We start from the raw sequence: 19004 nt of genomic DNA, 5'->3' as shown, positions 1-19004 counted from the left end.
GATGTAGGATATACCAGGGAAGGTCACTAGTTATTTGCTGATGCCATAGAAACCCTCACCAGGATTAATGGGATCAGTGACACTGCCTCTGAAATACCATTAAAGTAAAGTTAACAGTTCTATTTTTATGGGATAAACTACTCTAAATTGGTTTTCATTTAAAAAAAAATACTAGGTAGAATACTAATTTTTAATGTGATTGCTAGGATATTAGAATTGTTCTCATATCCAGAGGTCATCAAAAAGAAGTATTACATTGTCCAGAGGGGTACATTGTAGTGTTTGTGGGCTTATAGAAAACCAGTGTTCATTGTACTGTTTTTGCAGAAAGTCAAACATTGTCATGAAGCACTGTGAGCTCAGCTAGGAAAAGAGCCTATTTTTCTGGTTCTTATGAATTAATAACTCCTTGGTGGATGGAGGAGATTGTCATAGTTATGCCACATTAACTTTGGTCATCTTACAAATCTCATTTTGCCCTCACAACTGTACTGGGAGGTTCTTCTAATTATTATTAACCCCATTTTATACATCAGAAAAGTGAGACAGGCAGAGATTAAGTAACTTGTCCAGTATGAAACCAGTATATCAAGGATACAGTCTTTTGACAGAATGCTAACATCAGGGCATCAGAGAAAGCATTGTGGAGAAAGCAGCTCTTGGGTCAAGCTTTAGTGATAAGAGAGTGGATAAGGAATATCTGGGTAGTCTGTAGGAAGAGGTCATTAGAAATTTGGGGGCCCAGAAAAGGGCTTTTGTTTTTGGGTAGAATTTGAACTAAGAGTCTTGAAAGATGCTGGCAAAACCAAGAAATAGAGATGAATATAGGAGAGCATTGGAGGGGTGGGGGAAAATGGTGTAAAGACAGAGAAGGTGGCTTAGTGTGTTCAAAGAATTGTAAATAAGCTGGTTTGGCTGAAGTTTGAAGTTTGTGGGAGTAAAGTGTCAGAAAAGTTACCCTCAGATTATAAAGAACTTTAATTTATTTCATCTTGGAGGTATCGTGGAGCTCCTTAAACTAGGGGACAACATGTCAGACCTACACTTCAGGAAAATTGTGTTGACAGTTATGAATGGAGGATGGATTCAGATGGAGAGGCTTGAGGCATAGAGATCCATCTGAAGGTTAGACCAATAATCCAGACAGGGGGTGATGAGTTCTGAACTAGGGTTTGTGACTATATGAATGAAGAAGTGTATCTGTAAGGGATATTGAGAAGGTGGAAACAATATTTGATATTGGATTGGATATGTGGAGGTTTGGACAGTTACAAGTTAAGGATAATACCAACATTGTGGGTCTAGGTGATGAGGTAGATAATGGTGCCCTTGATTTTGAGAGAGGATTTTGGAATGGGGAGGAGGGTTTGAGAAGAAAGAAAAATGAACTCTCTTTTGAACATGCTGAGTTTGAGAAGCCAGGATGATATCCAGTTTGAGCTATCCATGACACAGTTGAAGTTACTAATTCAGTAGATAAAAGATGGAAGGTATGTGAAGCTCTTGAAGAAAGCAGAAATCACTGAAAGAAGTTCTGCAATTGGCTGGTTTTGGGGATCCTTTTTCTACAGTCTGGCTTCTAATTATGCCTCTGGAGTTCTGTACTTTTCTGAGCATTGTTGAGGATTCCTGAGTCCTACATAGATGTTTTTTTTTTTTTTTCTGTAGGTGTCATGTATTGCTGAAAAATATATATTCATTTCTCTTGCCATTCAGTTTTCTCCAAAGGTCTGTCATATCTAACTTTTCTAATATTTTGTTTGCCTCCTTAGTTTTTCTTATTTTTTGGTTGCATTTATTGATCTAAGGGGACAGTTGGGGTCGCACATTACAGTTTTGATGACTTTTTTCCCTTTTTTAAGAGTTTGGATGCGTATATGTTTAATATTGATATTGCTTTATTGCCTATGGTACTTTTTTTTAGCAAGATGTATTTTCCTTAATTATCTGTTTTTTTTTTTTTTAATTTAATAGCCTTTTATTTACAGATTATATGTATGGGTAACTTTACAGCATTAACAATTGCCAAACCTCTTGTTCCAATTTTTCACCTCTTACCCCCCACCCCCTCCCCCAGATGGCATGATGACCAGTCAGATGTTAAATATATTAAAATATAAATCAGATACACAATAAGTATACATGACCAAACCGTTATTTTGCTGTACAAAAAGAATCAGACTCTGAAATATTATACAATTAGCTTGTGAAGGAAATCCAAAATGCAGGTGGGCAAAAATATAGGGATTGGGAATTCAATGTAATGGTTTTTAGTCATCTCCCAGAGTTCTTTCTCTGGGTGTAGCTGGTTCAGTTCATTACTGCTCCACTGGAAATAATTTTATTGATCTCATTGCTGAGGATGGCCAGGTCCATCAGAACTGGCCATCATATAGTATTGTTGTTGAAGTATATAATGATCTCTTGGCCCTGCTCGTTTCACTCAGCATCAGTTCGTGTAAGTCTCTCCAGGCCTTTCTGAAATCATCCTGTTGGTCATTTCTTACAGAACAATAATATTCCATAATATTCATATACCACAATTTATTCAGCCATTCTCCAACTGATGGGCATCCACTCAGTTTCCAGTTTCTAGCCACTACAAAGAGGGCTGCCACAAACATTCGTGCACATACCGGTCCCTTTCCCTTCTTTAGTATCTCCTTGGGATATAAGCCCAGTAGAAACACTGCTGGATCAAAGGGTATGCACAGTTTGATAACTTTTTGAGCATAGTTCCATAATTATCTGTTCTAATTAGGTCTGTTTTTGCTTTTACTTTAAGATGAAGATTGCATTTTTTTTTTTTTAACTTCAGCTGAAGCATTCTATCTAAGTCTTTCTATTTTTTTCTTTTTGTGAGGCAATTGGGATTAAGTGACTTCCCCAGGGTCGGATAGCTAGGAAGTGTTAAGTGTATGAAGCTGGATTTGAATTCAAGTCCTCCTGACTCCAGAGCCAGTGCTCTATCTACTGTGTCATCTAACTGCCCTAGCATTCTGCTTCAGCCCCTTTTCTTTATTCTATGTGTGTCTGCTTTAAGTGTATTTCTTGTAAACATTGTATTGTAGAGTTCTGGTTTTTGATCGACTGCTCTTCGTTTCTGTTTTATGGGAGAGTTACTCTCATTCACATTCACATTATGATTACTACCTGTGTTTTTCCCTCTTTCCTGTTTTCCCTCCTTTTTAACATCTCTCTTGTAACCAATGTTTCCCTTCTCACCAGTGTTTTGTTTCTATTTACCACTTCCCTGATCTGCCCTCCTTTCTGTTTGTCCCCATACCTCTGTAATTTCCTCTCCTCTTCCCTGTTGGGTAAGATGGATCAACTGATTAAATGATGCCCATCACTCTCCCTCCCATCATCCCCTCCACTGTAATAAAAGTCTTCCCTCCTCTTCATGTGAAATAATTTACCATATTATATCCTCTCTCTTCTATACTTCGTGTACTCCTCTTTCTCATCCCTTATTTTTTTTTTTTTATTATTCCCTTAAATTCACCTTATACCTGTATCTTCTATGTATATTCCTTCTTGCTAAATCACTAGTGATGCAATTTTGAAGAATTGTAAAAAAAAAAAACATTTTAGCTCTATTGAATCCTTTGTTTTCTTTTCCTTTTTATCTGTTTTGGCTTCTCTTGAATGTTGACATTGGAGATCAAATGTTTGGTTTAATTCTGATCTTATGAAAATTTGAAATCCTTTTATTTCATTGAATGATCATTGTCTCCCTTGATGATTAATTCTGCTGATGATTCTTGGTTGTAAACCTAGCTTTCTTGCCTTCCAGATTATTGTGTTCCATGACCTCTGGTCTTTTAATATTATAGTTACCAAGTTCTGTGTAGTCTTGTCTCTCCCTGACATTTGGCCACTTCTGGTATTTTTCCTTGATCTTATAATTTTGAAATTTTACTGTAAGTTCCTTGAAGTTTTTATTTTGGGATCTCTTTCCTGAGATGGAACAGTGACTTTCCATGCCCAGTTTGCCCTCTGATTCCAGAATATCAGGACAGTTTTCCTTGATAATTTCTTGAAAAATGCTGTCTAGGTCTTTTCATTTTGGTTTTCAAATAGTTTAGGGATTCTGATATTCTCTATCTTGCATCTATGTTCCAGGTCAGTTGTTTTTCTGATTAGTTATTTTACATATTCTTCTTTTTTTTTTTCCATTCTTTTTCATTTGTTTGATTCTTAATGTCTCATAGAATCATTAGCTTCCACTTGTCCATTTCTAACTTTTAAAGTGATATTTACTTTAATTAGCTTTTGTACTTTCTTTTCCATTTGGCCAGTTTTTTTGTTTTGTTTTTTTTTTTTTTGAACCCCTGAGTGGTAGATCAGACAAACACAAACACTAAGACACATTCACCCTTCTCCTCCATCCATGCCTCAGCAAAGCCAAGGGACCAACCAGTCCAACTCCTGCTCTAGGAAACACTTCATGCTTCAGCATTTTTAAGGAGTTGTTTTCTTCGGTGGATTTTTATTAACACCTTTTCCATTTGACTAATTCTACTTTTTAAGTAATACTTTTCTTTTTCCAAGGTGTTGACTCCTCTTGCATCGCTCTCATTTCTTTGCCCAAATTTTCTTTGCTCTCTCTTATATGATATTTTAAGTTATTTTGTTTTTGTTTTTGAGGGATCCATGAGTTCTTTCTGAGCTTGAGGCCACTTCTCATTTTTCTTTGTGATTTTGCCCATAAATGTTTTGACATTGACCTCTTCTGAGTGTATGTTTGATCATCCCTGTCATCATAATAACTTTCTATGGTCAGATTCTTTTTTTTGTTTAGTTATGGTTTTTTTCCCCTCTTTTTTTGCCTTTTTCTTTTAAATTTGAGCTCTAGTCCCATGGTGGCAGGGATTGTTGTGCCAGGAGATGCAGGCCCTGGCTTTTTGGTGCTGCATTGATGTTATCCTGATGCCGGCAAGTGCTCCTTGTGTCTGGTGCTGCACTATAGGGGATGGGATAGGAGGTGGCCATCACTGCTGGAGACCATAGGGTTCTGTCAGCTTACTTGTTGCTGAACTAGGGTCCTAGTGGTAGTGTTCAGTGTGTACTGAGGCCAGTGGGGTATTTCTATATTTTCCCAAGGATACAGCTGAAGCATATTTACAGGGCCCCAGTGCTGGTGACTGTCTATTTGCTTAGGCATCTGGTTAGCGGTTATTTCATTGCTTGGGGGTTTGTTGAAGTACATGGAATCTGGCTACTGGAGGTTTTCTCTTTCCCTGTGTCTGCTGAAGTACATGGAATCTGGCCACTGGAGGTAGCCACTTTGCTCAGGTCTATGCTGAAGCATGAAGTGTTTCCTAGAGCCTGGAGTTGGACTGGCTGATCCCTTGGCTTTGCTGAGGCATGGATGGAGGAGAAGGGTCTTAGTGTTTGTGTTTGTCTGATCTACCACTCGGGGGTTCAAGATTTACTGCTAATTTGCTCAGGTATGGCTTTTTTCTGGCTTGGTGGGATGCTTCCTGTCTTGAACTTACCCTAAGTGAGATAGACCTTTCTTAGGCAAATCTTTCAAGTATTTTGGGCTCAAAGATTTGTTTCTCCTTATATTTTTGCTGGTTCTGCTGTTCCTGGATTTGTTTTGGGGTATTTTATGGTGGTTTGGAGTGAATGTGAAAGAGTTAAAGTAATTTACTACTTTCTCTGCCATCTTGACTCCTAGAAGCCCTGTTTCTCAGTTTCTTCATACATGATATTGAAGTGTGTCCCTGCAACTTCTACATCATATTTGGGGCAGAAACATAAGTGAGTAAGGTTAGCAAGGAAAGGATGTAATTATGATGGGGGACCAGTTTGCAGGGCAGGGCCCTCAGTTTTACAGTGAGGGCAGCAGTTTGTCCCATAGGTACAAGAAGCCTGACTGAAATTATTCACCAGTGAGGCCCCAATTGTACAAACATCAAAGTGTTTTCAGAGAAGGGCCAGAAAGATGACTAGAACAGCAGCAGCTTGCTTAGGTCTGAGAAACAGGATTTTTAATTTTGGGGGGTGGGGGGTGGGGCAATTGTAGCTTCATTCTTCCTCGTAAACTGGAAAGTGCAGAGGAATGCCTCTAGTCCTTTGACCTGACCTCTGGGAGTGTGACTCTAGATGGGCCTTTGGCCATGATTGAGAGATGCCCAATGTCCTCTTGACTGTCATATTTGCTCCTTTTGGTAATAGCTCCCAGGAGAACTTAATGTAATATTTTAAAAACAAGCAAAAGCAAGTTTTGGGTATATGAGGTTAAATCTTTGTCCTGCTTGTTTGTCCCTATAGGAATTCTAATTCAAGGAATGGGGGACCCACCCTAATTAGACCTCTTCTTTTCTTTGTTTCAGCAAAATATGGTAACAATCATTGATCCATACTAGTGATCCGATTACTCTGGAATAAGGGTCAACTTGCATTTAAACTTTTATCTCCGTGGCTAAGGGGGATCAGCTGTGTTGTGAACAGCGAGTAGGGTGGATGTTGAAAGGCAGGCTGTTATTCTTTGGGGTGGGCATGGAGGTGTGGCAGAAGAAGGTGCTGATTTTGAAGCATATAGGACCTGAATTTGGGTCTTAAGCTGTTACATTGTTGGACTTCATGCCCCTATTCACTCTTCCTCTTCTTTGAGAAGTCACTAGGACCACTCACTAAAGATCTTTTTCTGTGCTATAAGTTGCAAAGCCTGAGACCTTTGCCCTCTTTACCAGCCCAGTTGGAACAGATAATCTTGGTAGCAGGTCTTCGTCTTCCTTTTTGCCCTAAAAATAGGCCACGGCCTTTGGGATTCCCTGACAGTCCAAATATATGTTTTGTTTGACAGATTGTTAGTATTTATTTAAGTTTCTACATTATTATTTCTTCCTGCTACAGACACATACAATGTATTTTTTTCTACATTTGTTTTTACTGAAAAAGAAGGGTCATTGAAATGAAATCCCTTTTTGTGGTTGATGATTTTTCTCCCCTGAGGCAACTGGGGTTAAGTGACTTACCCAGGGTCATACAGCTAGAAAATGGTAAGTGTCTAAGGCCACATTTGAACTCAGGTTCTTCTGACTTGAGGGCTAGTGCTCTGTTCACTGTGCCACCTCGCTGCCCCTGATTATTGTATTCTTAAAGCAATGCAGCACCTACTATATATAAGTGGAGAGCTCCATCATAATGATCAAATTTTTTTAAAGTTTTAAGGATGAACTTCAGTTGACTTTGAAAATGTACTCATGAGTTTTTATAGTATTATGTCTTTAATCAAAATAAGTTTATTTTTTTGTTTTTTTCATAAAACCAACTCTTAAATTTCATTTATTCAGTAGTAGTCTTCTTTCAATTTTATTAATCTCACTTTTATTTTCAGAATTTTAAATTTGGTATTTAATTGGGGGTTTTTTAATTTATCTTTTTCTAGCTTTTTTAGTTGCATGTCTAATTCATTGATCTTCTCTTTCTCTGTTTTATTCAAGTAAGTATTTAGAGATATAAAATTTTCCCTAAGATGCTTTGGCTGCATCCCATAAATGTTGGTATGTTGTCTCATTCTTCTTTCTCTTGGATGAAATTGTTGTTTCTGTGATTTATTGTTTCACCCACTCATTCTTTAGGATTAGATTGTTTAATTTCCAATTGATTTTTGGTCTGTTTTCCTCGGCTTTTTATTACATGTAATTTTTATGACCTGAGAAAGACACATTTACTATTTCTGCCTTTTTGCATTTGATTGAGGTTTTTATACCCTAAGACATGGTCAGTTTTTGTATAGGTTTCATGTACTGCTGACAAAAAAAAAGTATATTCCTTTCTGGTCTATTTAAATTTCTATTTACCTCAATTTCTTTCTTGTTTATTTTATGATTCAATTCATTTAGTTTTGATAGAGAGAAGTTGAGATCCCCCATTAATAGTGTTTTCTTTTGTTTTTGCTGAGACAATTGGAGTTACGTGACTTGCCCCCATAGCTAGGAAGTGTAAAGTCTCTGAGGTCAAATTTGAACTCGGGCTCTCCTGACTTCAGGGCTGGTACTCTATCCACTGCGCCACCTAGCTGCCCCTATTAGTATTATTTTGCTGTCTATTTTTTGCAGCTCTCTTAACTTCTCTTCTAGGAATTTGGATGCTATACTACTTGGTGCATATATGTTTAATATTGATATTACTTCATTATCTATGACACCCTTTAGCAAAATGTTTTCCTTCCTTCTTTTAATTAGATCTATTTTTGCTGTTGTTTAATCTGAGATCAGGATCACTACCCCTGCTTTTTTTACTTCAGCTGAAGCGTAATAGATTCTGCTCTAGCATTTTACCTTTACTCTGTATTACTCTGCTTTAAATGTGTTTCTTGAAAACAATACATTGTAGCATTCTCACTTTTAATTCAGTCTGCTATCTACTGTTTTATGAGTTTTCTCCATTCACATTAACAGTAAAAATTACTCAATTTTTTCTGCCATCCTGTTTTTTCTAAGTTATACTTTTTTCTTTCCTTTCCCTCACCAGTGTTTTGCTTCTGACCATGATCTCCCTCAGTCCACCCTTCCCTTTTTCTTTTCCCTTTTCCCTTCTATTAGTTGCTATGCCTCCAGAGGGAGCTAAGTGGAACTCCTCCAGCAGAGAGTGCTGAGTCTGTACACAAAAAAAAATCCTCCTGTCCATCTCTTTCCTTCACTTCCTCCTTCCATATTTCTCCCTTCTTCCCTTCTGTCCTTTTTCTGCTATAACTCTTCGCTGGTGATAAAATGATTAAAAAATTAGTTTCTTTAAATGTATTGGTCATTTGGAAAGGTAAGATCCAATTTTTGAAAAAATGGATTTGCTACAAATGAAACTTCTAAAATCCAGTTGTCCAGAAACTATAATTACTACATTCCCTGAAAACACTAGAACAACTCAACAGACAGAGGCACATGATTGCAGAATCTCACAGATTATGTATCTGACAAGTGAAGTTGGCCAAGGAGAAGCATTACCACATCCAAACCAAGATTTTTGTGGTGTTCTTAAGAATGTCCATTGTTTGCTGTATAACTATAAGGGTCTATACCTGATCCCACAGCAGAATTGAAAACCTACACATGCTTCCTTGCTGGGGTTGGGTACTGTGGATGTGGGAAAACATTGTTGGATCTTATGAGTGTTGTGATGTATAGAAACAATTTTTGTTTTGCTTTTAAAGTTTCCATTTCAACAGATGAGTCACTGGTTAGAGAAGGAGAATGCATGTTCAGAAATAAATGTAGTGTCAGGCAAAATGCATCAGTTTCTCAAATACACATGCAATATTTAGAAGGCACATCCATCAATTTGGTCAGTAGTTTGGAAGCTGGAACTTGTTTCTTGCAGCTGAAGCTCAGTGGTCTCTCTTCTCTCTCAATTGAGCACAGGTTGGGATTTTCTGGATATTTCACCTCCTGTTACAAATGGAAGTTGTCCGAGTCCAGGTAGGGTAATTGGGCATCCTATATAAAAGTCATATCTCAGCATCAAGTCAAGTTTCAATCCCAACTTCATTATTTTGTGGCTTTGAGCAAGTCCCTTTGGTAGTCTGGGCCTCCACTTATATAAATTTTCTCTTAAGAGTCCTTCCAGCTGCAAATTTTTTCAGTACAATTCAGTAAGCATTAACTAAATTTCTCCTATGCACTTAACATTTTAGATAAAAAGATCAGCTTCCTGGGGAGTGTGGGAAGTTGAATTTTTACTACACTCACAAATAAATAGGCACAAAATGAGAACAAAGTCATGAAAGAAGGGGAAGGATGACATTTGGAAGGATCTTCTCAAAGATAGTGCCTGGGCTAAGCCTTCACACGAGTTTGGTGGTGTCAGAGGCAGGCTTGGGAGCCAGATGAGCCAAAAACATTTGGGGCCAAGTTATCACAGTTTATCAGGTATTTCACCACTACTTGTGTTCTGGGCACCATGTCTGAAGAATGGACATAAACTGGAGTCCATTCAGAGGAAGGCCACCAGGAGGGGCCTTGAGTTAAAGTTCTATGAGGACTGATTGAAAGAACTAGACACATTTAAACTGCAGAAGATTTGGGGGCGGGAATCGGCAGACTATGGTAGCTGTTTTAAATTATTTGAAAGGTTAAGATAGTGGAGTCCTCAGAGAGCAAAGAGTTGCAAAGGGGGCAATGTAAGTTGGAGGTCAGGAAAGAATTATCACAGTAAAAGTTGTGCCCAAGTGAGATAGACTGCTATGACAAGCAGGAGACTTCCTCTCCTTGGCCACTTTCACTTATTTGTGAGACACATAATCTGTGGCATTTCTTTGTCATGTGCTTTTTTAGCCTTCGTGGCACCTGAGAGGTCCCTTCCAACTCTTTAGATATGGATACAGCTAAGGCCTGGCTATATACTGTAGAGATCTGGTAGAAGTACTGGTAGTGGGGTAAATGGCTGACATTTATATAACACTTATTATTAAAGATTTATAAAACATTTTGTATAGATTTTACTTGAGTTCTAATAGCCCTTTTAAGGGTTGCTCCCTGATTTTTCATCTCAGAAAACCTATGCCTATAGTTAAGTACATTTTGCATTAAGGCTCTCCCTTTCCTGGCCAGTCGTCCATCCAGCACCATGTTGTTTCTCAATGGCAAATGAGATCCTAGTGTCTTGTGTAGCTCCAAGTGAAAGTGAAAATTTTCCTCTTGTAACAAAAAGGGAATATTCTGAGGAATAGTTTTAAACATTTGATGGGGTTTTGTTTTTGTTTTAGATATGAGAGAAAAGATTTCAGAAATGGCCTATGGACCCCTTGATTTCCATCGAGATTTGCATCTACAAGTAGAAAATCCTTTACTGAAGAGGTAATGAAAATGATAGAAATAGTAAGAAATAAATTCTAAATTATTGCATTGTTGAAATTCCTTTTGTTTAATCTTGCAGTGAAGGCAGCTCTTTATAAATGCTTTTTATTATTTCCTAATAATTATACAATGTGACAATCCCCACCTTTTTTGATAGAATGTTATTTTTAAGTAATGTTTTTTAAAGAGCCACCAAAGAGAACCAGTATGTTATTGTAGAAGAAAAATACCTTAGCCATACAGTGTTCAATAGGAAAAAAAATTGCAAATCAAACAAGCACATTAGGATGTCTGCTCCTTGTGATATGGGCTTCTTTTAGTTTTTGTTCTTCTTTGGTAATCCTCAGCACTCTGCACAATACCTGGCACGTAATAGGTGCTTATTAAGTACTTACTGATTGATCTTATCCTTATTAAAAATATCAAGCTCTTCAAATACTGGATTTATTATTTGACTTTAAGCCCCTGGCACAGAATATTTACAATTTCTTCATTGCTCCTCATTACTAGATTTTTCATAGCTGGTAGAGCTGCCCCTTCCCATGCAGCTCAGGAGACTGACAATTGTCAGTGCAGTGATAGGTTAAGTGACTTGGCCAGAATGGATGAAAGAGGGATGTAAAGTCAGGGTTTCCTGACTTCCTCAGGCCAACACTTATAGGCACCATACTAGGATGCCTCTGGATTTTTGTTACCTTTATTCCTTTATATGCCAAATTTCAGTCCAAAAGAAAACTCTCAAACTTATAATTTGTTTTCATTATGATATTTGTGTCAGATAGCTGACTGGGACAATAATGGAAAAGTGGTTAAGTCACACTGAGTCTGTTTTCTAATCTGAAGAGACCGAGAGACAGGGAAAGAACTGAATTGGATATTTGAAATTATTGATTCTCTCTCATCTCTTAATCTAAGGTTCAGTGATCTTTTATTAAGGCAACTATAGATAACTTTTCTTTAAATGCTCAGATCAAACATACTCAGAAATGTTGCAAATTATGTCTTCACTGTGATACTAAGTATTTTAAATGTATGGTGTCTCAGAAAATCAGACATATAGGTTACAACACACAAAAGAATAGTAACGGTTATGTCTGAAAATGGTTTTTCTCCATATTTAATATTTCCTCCTTTATTTTTTAGATTTCATGTGCATGATACCAGTGAGAAGTTTTTGTCCCCATCAAATCCACAGATTTTTAAGGACCATGATACAAGAGAAGACATCCCCCAACTAAGTGAAAAGCAGCTTGAAATTTCAAATGAATGTCATTTTTCTGAAAGGCTTAATTCAGAAAGGCCTGAAAAAAATGGTCCATCTTTGCTCAGTGCTAGGGGGTCTGTCCCCTTTCACATCCCTGATCATTCTGCCTCAACCAAGTTAGTTGACAGGGATGAGACTCTCTCCTCATCCCAGTCATCAATACACACGAAAGTGGTTGAGTCCTTTGCCCACCAAAGTCTGGGAGAACTCTGCAGCTCTGCTAAACAGGTTGCTGTCAGTCACTGTGTTCAGCCTGTCAGCCCCTCTGATAACTCTGGGGTGTTAGAACCTGCCACCTGCCAGAGTCTGCCACCTCCTTTGCCTCCAAAGAGGTATGCTAAAGCCATGGCGGTGTCACGGTCAGAGAAGAAAGAATTCAGCCCTGAGCAAGAATTCTCAGGGAGGGGAAAAGCTAAGTCTCCAAGCCTCCAGAAGCATGCCATCAGCACTCCTTCCCAGGTGGGAGCAGAAACAAGACTGAAAGAAATAGGCCAAGGGAAAGAACTTGCTGAGTACAAACCGAGAATCAGATCCAGCCCTTCCACTGATGTCCATATCCCTCTGGATTCAGTTAGTAAAGGTGTTCCTCAAAGTGAAGCATGGGCCAGTATGCCAGAACCACCTGGGCTAGTTTCCCTTACCACCTACTTTTCTGTTGACAACTGTATGACTGATACGTACCGATTGAAATACTGCCAGAGACCTAAGCTTTGTTTTTCAGAGAGCAGTGACATACATGGTAACAAATCTCTATCCCAAACTGAAACGAGGCTGAAAGCTGTGTTCCATGAAGATTTGGAGCCAGCCAATGTATAAGCATGGCCTGCTATGTGAGCAATGCATACAGAGAGACTTTACTAAGGTCAGGCAAGCAAGCACTACTCAGTCTCCTCAAGACAGTAGAGTAGGAACCAACCAAGTTAGTTGATGAGATTTGGGGTGAGACAGTGTTAGAGTAGAAGCTTGCAAGCCTTGGCATTTGACGCCTTGATGCCTGAGCCCTTCCTTATTGATGTTGTGTCCACAGCATTCTAACCCTTCATAAATGGGACTCCTTGGAATTCATTGTGCACATAGGCATCAGAAGCTGCTGCAGAAGCTATTCAGGCAACCATGTGTGTAGCCAGCCAGTAATCTTCTGGGTAGTTAGATAAATGTGTATGCAACTCACCAGCAGTTACATATACCTGATCAATGCTGCCATGTGTCTGTAATATGACACGGCTAGTCAGAGCAGTATTTGCTTATAAGGAAGCACTTTTCATGGGTAAACTGCCAGAGGTTTCACCCATACGCTTGTTTGTTTTTTGACTTCTATGATAGTCTACTACCTATGATACCTTCAAGTGTCTTAAATAGATTAATGTGTAAATTTTATCCTTTTTATAGTATTTGGGAGGGGAAAAAGCCTTAAACGTGAATGATTTTGACAAATTTCAAAGTCAGGAACAGAAGGGAAATAATCTCTCCCTCCTAGAGTTCTATTTTTGTGTTTCATTGAAAATCCATTATTGAGAATGCCTCTTCAGCAGTAGCATAGATATATCAAGCCAGTGAGTTTGGTATGCCATGAATTTTATTTCAGTCACGTAAGCTAAAAATATTCAGATATTAGCCTTTAGGACATTTATATCTATTGTTGTCTCTAATTTTATGTGAATCCTGAACGTATTGTTTGTGTTGTATTTTGGAAGCTAATAACCAATGCTATGAAATGGCGCCAGACCCTTATTGTGAGCCACCAATAAATACTTTCCATGGCTGCCTGACTCTTTCCCCAGAGATTGTGAACTTCATTTAATAATCCAGCAAATTGATTTCCATGTCTGTCCTTAAATTTGAAAATTTACTCTTCAGATGGTCAGTTGGAATTCAGTGTTAATAAAATGTTATTCTGAATCATTCTTTTTAATTTATGCAAACATTTTAATCTCTTTCCAGCTATCCTTTGCATAAAAAAAGTAGAGCAAATTCTCCATTAGATTTAAAACATCCTGGAGTTAAAAAAAAAAAAAAAGTACAGTTCTTTTGCTCTAAGCCTGTGACCTTGGGCTTTGTTATATCTCATATATATATATATATAATATATATATAAATGAAACAGAATCCTGAAGATGTGATGTTTCTGCTTTTTGTCTGCAAAGGGTCTTAAAACCTGGAATTTCTATGCTACCTGAGACCTAATTAACTATGCCCTTATTTTGAATGCAATTGTTCACATACTACTTGCTTCTTCACTCTAGTTGCTAATCAAGTATCTTACAATTTCTACGTTAAAATAATTGAGGAAGCAGCTTTTGAGAAAGGGAAAAGGAGCTAAACTAGATTTAGAGAACTAAAAATTACCAAAGATAAAACAAATACTTCACAGTAGTTTATATTCACCAATACTTTATATAACTAGTAAAATTCATAATCTGGTTCTGCTGCTATTTGTCCTTTTTTGTTCAGTCACATGGCCAGGGATGATTCCTTGGCTGATAAGAACCTCCAAGATGTCTATAAAATTCTACTTTAAAAAAAATCTGCTTATTTAATTAAATTTGCTGCTGCAAATAACTGATATGGGAAATTATCATTACCTAAGTTTTTTTAAATTGAATTTTTATTAAAATTTGCAAAGCAGATCTTTTTTCTCTGAATCACCTGATCATAAATTATACTTGAGTATTTGAGAATACTCTGAAATATGAGATAATATAAATTGCTATGTTTCAGCATAATAGAAATTAATTACTTGTATAAAGTTTGTGTATTTATTTTGTAACCAAATCTTGGCCTCACTTATGTTTGTCTTCCATTTATTCTAAAATTTTTCAAAGGTTTGAAAGTCCTCCCCCTACTGCTCTGAATGATTTCGTTTATATCTTTACACAGTTTAGAAATACTTGAACCAGACCAAGTAAAATGCATTTTATCATTTATCCAAAGCTCTATTATAAGCTTTTAGTATTGACATTTGTAAATAATATAAAGTTTGTAAAATTCTATTTGAAAAAATGTTTTTAACTTTGCTGCTTGCATAATTGGAACATCAGCAATAGATTGACTCACTTCAAGCATTTCAAAAGATTCATTAATGTATGGTGGAAAGGAGTGCTATTGTTGGTTTCAATTCTGTATTAATCCTGATTTCCAGATATTTGAAAGGTCTTTTGGTATTGGCACTTTATCAACACTGAGTATACCAACTATCAAATACAAATAGGCTATTTATTCCAGGTACTACTTTTAGTTAGAGCCTTTGGTTTACAGCTTTTATTGAATTACACAGCAATGGTAAAACTACAAAATGTAATTACTTTTTATATTTGAATGTATATTCCTTATGCAGGCAGAATTTCTAATTGCTAATTTATCATGCACATTTTAAATTTTTGATTTTAATTTTAGGGTGCCTATTTTTATAATTTGATTACGAAGTTTTCATGGTAATTTTTGTAATGTGTTTAACAATTCTTGTAATGAAAAAAATGTTTCAAACTATCTTTAGAATGCTCTATTTTCCTAGGAAATCATTTTCTTCTAGTTTAAAATTGTTAAAAGGTAAATAAGTTTTAAATTAGATTGTGCATTTTGTGTTCTTAATATGTATGAACTGTGTTTTTTGGGAGGGAAGGGAGACACACTGGCTATTTGTTTGCTTTTATGGGAAATGCAAACAAATCTAATTGTCTATTGCTGGACAACTAGAACCTAATGATCATTTGTTCAGTTTTTCAGTCATGCCAGATACTTTGCGAACCCCATTTGGGATTTCTTGGTAAAGATGTGGGAGTTGTTTGCTTTTTCCTTTTCCAGATCATTTTACAGATGAAGAAACTAAGGAAAATACACAGCTAGTGTCTAAAGCCAGACTTGAATTCAGGAACATGAATCTTCCTGACTTCAGGCCCAGCACTAATCCACTATACCACCTAGCTACCCTTAACTGATCTGATTATAGCCAAGTAATATTGTTATCTTCATTATGAGTTGTCAGAGTAGCTAGCCCTTGAAAGAAGTGTTGGTGCAAGTTCAGAAAAGTCATAAAGAAAGTCTATTACCATCTAGTCAGTTTTACTGGCTATGCTTTCCACACAATTCACTTCAGTTCTGGGAGAGAGGAACCTTTAGTCACAATGTTGAAACTTTTTTGGAGAGTAGGACAGAGGAGTGGTAGATCTAATTTCCTCCATTAAAATACTGCAGCTTTTTTGAGTATCTTACTCCTTTTCCAAATGCAGTGATGTTTAGAGCCTTGTAAGACTAAATAATGTCCTAGATGGTGGCATGGAGAAAATGAGGTAAAGAACAATTTAAAAAAAAAAGCCTAGAATAATAATACAAGAAACTGCAAAGGAGGCTGCTATAATTTCACTGTCACCAAATGGTTCCCTTGTAAACCATGTTAAAGAGGGCCAAAGGAGATGACGATATATTTTATCTTAGTCCCCTAGTGACCCACAAATCCAAAAACAGATACTTCCACATTTTTCTTAAATATCAGATATATGTAGATATAATTAATGAGTAAAAATGTTCCATTATATTAAGCCACTTTAAAGTCATTAAACATTTGAAAAAAGTTATTGCCCCATGAACTGCAGGCTGTTTGTATCAATTTAGCAATAGCTTAGTTACCCACTGAATACAGTGTCACAAGTATCTCTGAGACTATAAGAAGATCCAATGATTGTTGCAGAACAGAAGGAAGTCCCATGGCTGTTAGAAACTGATGAACACCTTATTTTCAAAAATCATCCAGCACACCAAGTCTATACAGCAATCACCTTAATCATTCTGTAAAAAAAAAAAAATAAAAACAGGTGCTTCAGTGATTTTCTATTTAACCCTTTTCTTGCCCTTCTAGAATTTTAAAACACTAAACAATTTTTAAAAGATAATCACTGTTACCGAATTAGTTGGGAAACATATATATGTATGTATATCCATATGTATACCTGAAAATTATAATGGTGTTTCCCTCTTATTTGGAAACTGAGAAAAGCGGGAGGGGGTGTGGGGGGTAGGGGGTGCTTCATTCTGAGAATTATATTACTGAATTAGTTTAATACTAATAAACTATTAGGAGAAGGAAGTGACAGGAAAACTCAAATCTTCCATTTTTTATATTCGGCTGTTTTGAGTCATAAATTTGCATGAGGGAATAGTTGTTAGGGACCATTTTTTATATTCTCAAAACAAAAAAGATACTGATTACTGAAGAAAGCTTCAGTCACAGCTGGTTCCTTTGCAAGTATCATCCCCTCCCAGATTCTCAGAAATACTACTTCCTCAATGCTACCCACCTTTTTAATCAGTCTAAGCCTATATTTTTAATCAGTCTAAGCCTATCTTTTGCCAAGGGCAAATTCCAAGTACTTGCATAGTTACCAATTTTAGGAGACTGTCTAAGAAATGTTTTTTTACAGAATTAGAAAAGGGGGAACCAAATTGAGGAACAGAGGTTTTTTCCCCTCAGGAATTTCCTTACAGTTAACTTATTTTGCAACATCAAATCCCAGCGTGCCAATAATAATAGGAACGTATTTCCAAATCCTTGATCCCAACTTAACTTCCTCCAACCATACTGCCTTATCCTCCAGTCATCAGAGTTCTTACCTCTTACCGTGTACCCCAAATCAAAAGTCCCACCCTGCTCTTGCAGAAGTTACCAGACAGAATAACCTAGGCCCTCCCACAGCTGCCCACTTTTCATCCCCTTTTTTCTGGCCCACTCTGGGCTTTCCACCTCTAAGAGGGCACGGAGTTGAGACAGTGCAACAATAAAACTCAATACAAGTATCACAGCATCCGTGCTCACATTCAAATTCACAGTAAAATGAACACGGCCATCAGTTTATTCCCTGGCACACCCTCGGCTTCGCAGACCTTTTTTCACGGAAAAGAAGCAGCGATACTCATTTTGCTCGGTACACCAGCCCACCATGGAGACCGAGGTTCCGGAAAGACACCCCCCGCCCCCATAACGATCTCATCCCCACATCAGAATGGCCCTTCCCCAGGCAGGGGGTGCCAAGCACCCAAGGATAAATGCGGCACCTGCCCCCCCAGAGCTCCAACCGTAATGGGGAGATGCTGAGGAGGCCTGGCGCGCGGGCCGAGGCGGGGAGCGGGCGCCGCTCTCCCCGCCGCCGCTCCCCGGCCCGCTGAGTCCTCTCTCCCCTCGGCTCCCCCGCGCCCCTCGCGTCGGCGCCCCTCACCAGGGGCCCTCACCAGGGAAGCAGGTAGACGAACACGAACAACACCAGGTCGAAGAGCAGGAAGAGCCAAAGGTCGAACCAGTACGAATGTTTAGTGAGCTCCTGCCCCGGGCACCGGGGCTCCCGCTCTTCCTCCTCAGGGCCGCCGCCGCCAACGGCCCGCGACCGGGGTCCGGGCTCACCAGCTCTCTCCGAGTCCAAGACTGGGCCAGGGGCCGCCGCCGCCACCGCCGCCATCCTCGCAGCTCCGCAACAGTCCCGACACGCTGCGCAGGCGTCAAGCTCGCCCCGGCGCAGCGGGGGGAGACAGGGAGGGCTCTAGCGTACGTGTCGCAGGCCTCGGCCTCCAATCTTGCCCCGCCTCTCCCCCTTCCCCCCACCCCTTTTTCTGTCTCTGGGGGACGTGCGCGCTCCTTGCGCTTTAAAGAGAATTCCTGAGCTCTGTAAAGTCAGAGGCGGGCTGGGAAAGCCTAGAGTGGGGAAGAGAGGGAGAGTGAAGGAGAGAAGAAAGAAAAGGAGAGAAAGGAGAATGAGAAAGGGAGAGAAGAGCGAGAAAATTGAGTTGACCTAACTTCCTCTCCTGACCCTGAAGCAACAACCCCATTTAGCCCAGCAGGCCCAAGCTTCCCGTTTCCTGCATTTCCGCGTGTACAAGGAGAGCAAAATAGACGCTAAACGCTCCGTTCCCTCCCTTGGTTTATCTGGAAAATAGAAGCAAATAGAAGA

General features: G+C 38.5%; 2 protein-coding genes across 3 annotated transcripts in view; one reads left to right on the top strand and one right to left on the bottom strand.

Moving 5' to 3' along the window:
- USP53 (ubiquitin specific peptidase 53) overlaps positions 1-15594 on the top strand; it is a 76446-nt gene extending 60852 nt beyond the window's left edge. For both annotated transcript variants that reach the window (XM_031942622.1, XM_031942623.1), the window contains exons 15-16: positions 10718-10808; positions 11952-15594. In XM_031942622.1, coding sequence (XP_031798482.1) covers positions 10718-10808; positions 11952-12888 — 1028 coding nt within the window. In that variant the 3' untranslated portion in view covers positions 12889-15594. The remainder of the gene's footprint in view (positions 1-10717; positions 10809-11951) is intronic.
- A 520-nt stretch (positions 15595-16114) lies between these two features.
- On the bottom strand, positions 16115-18564 carry C6H4orf3 (chromosome 6 C4orf3 homolog). The gene is made up of 2 exons (XM_003772777.4): positions 18292-18564; positions 16115-16854 (listed from the first exon to the last, which is right to left on the bottom strand). Coding segments are annotated over exons 1-2 (225 nt in total). The 5' UTR covers positions 18516-18564; the 3' UTR covers positions 16115-16853.
- Positions 18565-19004: the final 440 nt, after the last annotated feature.

The sequence above is a fragment of the Sarcophilus harrisii genome, chromosome 6 (genome assembly GCF_902635505.1).
Source record: "Sarcophilus harrisii chromosome 6, mSarHar1.11, whole genome shotgun sequence".
In the NCBI taxonomy this organism is placed as follows: domain Eukaryota; kingdom Metazoa; phylum Chordata; class Mammalia; order Dasyuromorphia; family Dasyuridae; genus Sarcophilus; species Sarcophilus harrisii.
The sequence above is the reverse complement of the archived record's forward strand: the minus strand, read 5'-3'. Positions and strand labels throughout refer to the sequence as shown.